The following is a 2,478-nucleotide window of genomic DNA, read 5'->3' as shown; positions in this document are numbered from 1 at the left end:
AATGCGGTCTGTCTCAATAACATATGTTACAATATGCCTGCCATTTCCTGGTTGATAAAATTCTTATAGCCTAATTTCAGTTTGTGACAAAACAAGCAATTGTATCATCTAAACTGCTATGAAATATGTTTTCAATAACACAAATTTGTTTTTTCACCTGTTTGAAGCGGGTGTGCAAAACCAAAATAAAATACACACAAACTAAATTTAAGAACAGGAAGCATAGAAGTAGCGCACATGAACAGAATCGCTTCTTAGACTTGCTTTCAATGAAAATGACAGATCTGTAACTCAAATTTCACGGTCGTCCAAAAAGTTACATATTGCAGCATTAAACAATGGAGATACATAAAACGCCCATGATTAGGATATAGACTACTTTTATGCAGTGACCAAATAATATGTTTTTACATGTTTTGTGCACACWTAGGAAAGTATTAGACCATTTAAATAATGTGATGTTCTACGCAAGAGCCTTTGCAAATGTTTAATAAATATTGATCCATCAATGAGCATCACATGGGTTGACATTGGTTATTTTACCCTATAGGCTAACTATTAAGCTTAGGCTAAAGCCAATGTTGACTGGTCAATAGTTTACTGCTTAGTAGGCCTAGCCTATAATTATCTTACTATTGACTATGAACCCCAGTCCCTTTAGTTTTTTTCTATATCATTTTAACAGTTTTAGAATGGTTGGTGTGACAATAAATGGTGCTTCAATTGGGTTGGTTCGTGAACGGAATGGAGTTAGCGCGCGCCAAGTAAATAAAAAGTCTGTGTTTAATTTCCACGTGGTGTAGGCTCCGGGTGCTGCTATAGCAACGCAGTTCTGGGAGGTTGGGGTTATAAATAGAGGGCGTGGTGGAACTGAGCTTGGAGCGGGCAACAGTAGCATAGTAGGGCGATAGTCTCCACTCATAGAACCGACGGGAGCAGCAGCCACAGGATAACGTGATTACTGCTCTATTAGCTCTCCGCTAGTGAGACAGACTTAGATWCGGAGCGGATCATTCTGTGGAGAGGAAAGCTGACTGTGAAACGTTAGCTCGCGCTCTTCCATGGAACAYAGAAGAGATGCGCGAGAAGCCAGCTGATTCGGGTAACTGACCTGCATGAAGAAGTTGCTCACTGTCCATTCTATTGTCGGCCACTCAAAAGGACCCAAGTGACACAGCACAATGCTTGAGGTATGAGTTGTATTTAGTGTGTACCTGCTATATTCTTGGAAAGTATAACTAGAGAGTTATGTTGTATTTGTGTAAATTGACAGTTAAGTCTCTCCAGTTCCTGCTTTTTAAAATTCTTACTTCTGCACCTCCTATTTTTCAGATGAAGTGACAATCAGCTGTATTCAACCTAAACTGTTCTTGATCGACCAACATGCAATGGAGCGAAAAATAACTACAGAAAAACCACTGAAGAGTCCCACTCCCTCACTTTCCAGTCTTCCAGTTGCTAACTACATGGTCTCCTGGATGACATTTGCTGACCTTACATGATTGGATCCCTGAGGATCTAAGGAGAATCAATGGCGGGGTGGGATAACATGACGAACGTGACCAATGAGACTCTTACAAGCACGACCATCATGAGCAACATGACCAATGAGACCATCCTTTGGGGTCCGCCCTATAGCCTCCAGATCTCGTTGCCTCTAACGATCCTGGTCGGGATGCTCATCCTATTGACAGTCTTCGGCAACGTCTTAGTGGTCATCGCTGTGTTTACTAGCCGGGCCCTGAAGGCCCCTCAGAACCTCTTCCTGGTTTCGTTGGCGTCGGCGGACATTTTGGTTGCGACCCTGGTCATGCCCTTCTCCCTGGCCAACGAACTCATGGGCTACTGGTACTTTGGTAAAGTCTGGTGCGAGATCTACCTTGCACTGGACGTTCTCTTCTGTACGGCATCCATCGCCCATCTGTGCGCCATTAGTCTGGACAGGTACTGGTCAATCACCAAGGCCATCGAGTACAACCTGAAACGGACACCGAGCAGGATCAAGTGCATCATCGTCATCGTGTGGGTCATCGCCGCGGTGATCTCGTTCCCGCCCCTCATCACCATGGAGAAGGAGAGCGATAAAGAGGAGGGGCCGGTGTGTAAGATCAACGAAGACAAGTGGTACATGATCTCGTCCAGTATCGGCTCGTTCTTCGTGCCCTGCGTCATCATGATCCTCGTTTACATCCGGATCTATCAGATCGCTAAGAAACGGACGCGGGTACCACCGGGCGACCGGAAACCCAAAATGGCGGCCGCGGTGTCGCCGGTGACGGGCAAGAAGGAGAACGGGGCTGGGGGAGTCGGAGGTGACCAACACGCTTGTCACGAGAAGCTCAACGGAGAGCAAGGAGACATAGAGGGGGATGAACACAGAGGAGAGGATGAGAAAGAAGGGGAGATAAACGGCGTGGACATGGAGGACTCCTCATCGTCTGACCACCAGGTCAACAACCCCTGTTCTATCAAGAAGAA

The 2,478-nt window shown here is 45.7% G+C and overlaps 1 protein-coding gene across 1 annotated transcript; it reads left to right on the top strand.

Moving 5' to 3' along the window:
* Positions 1-886: 886 nt before the first annotated feature.
* Positions 887-2,476, top strand: LOC112072243 (alpha-2A adrenergic receptor; the record flags this gene model as incomplete). Its single annotated transcript, XM_024139658.2, has 2 exons — positions 887-1,190; positions 1,333-2,476. A coding segment is annotated over exon 2 (945 nt), but the record flags the coding sequence as incomplete, so codon positions are not given.
* Between the last annotated feature and the right edge of the window lie 2 nt (positions 2,477-2,478).

The sequence above is a fragment of the Salvelinus sp. IW2-2015 genome, unplaced genomic scaffold (assembly GCF_002910315.2).
Source record: "Salvelinus sp. IW2-2015 unplaced genomic scaffold, ASM291031v2 Un_scaffold1864, whole genome shotgun sequence".
Taxonomy (NCBI): Eukaryota; Metazoa; Chordata; class Actinopteri; order Salmoniformes; family Salmonidae; genus Salvelinus; species Salvelinus sp. IW2-2015.
Note: the sequence above shows the minus strand (reverse complement) of the source record. Positions and strands in the feature narration are given on the sequence as shown.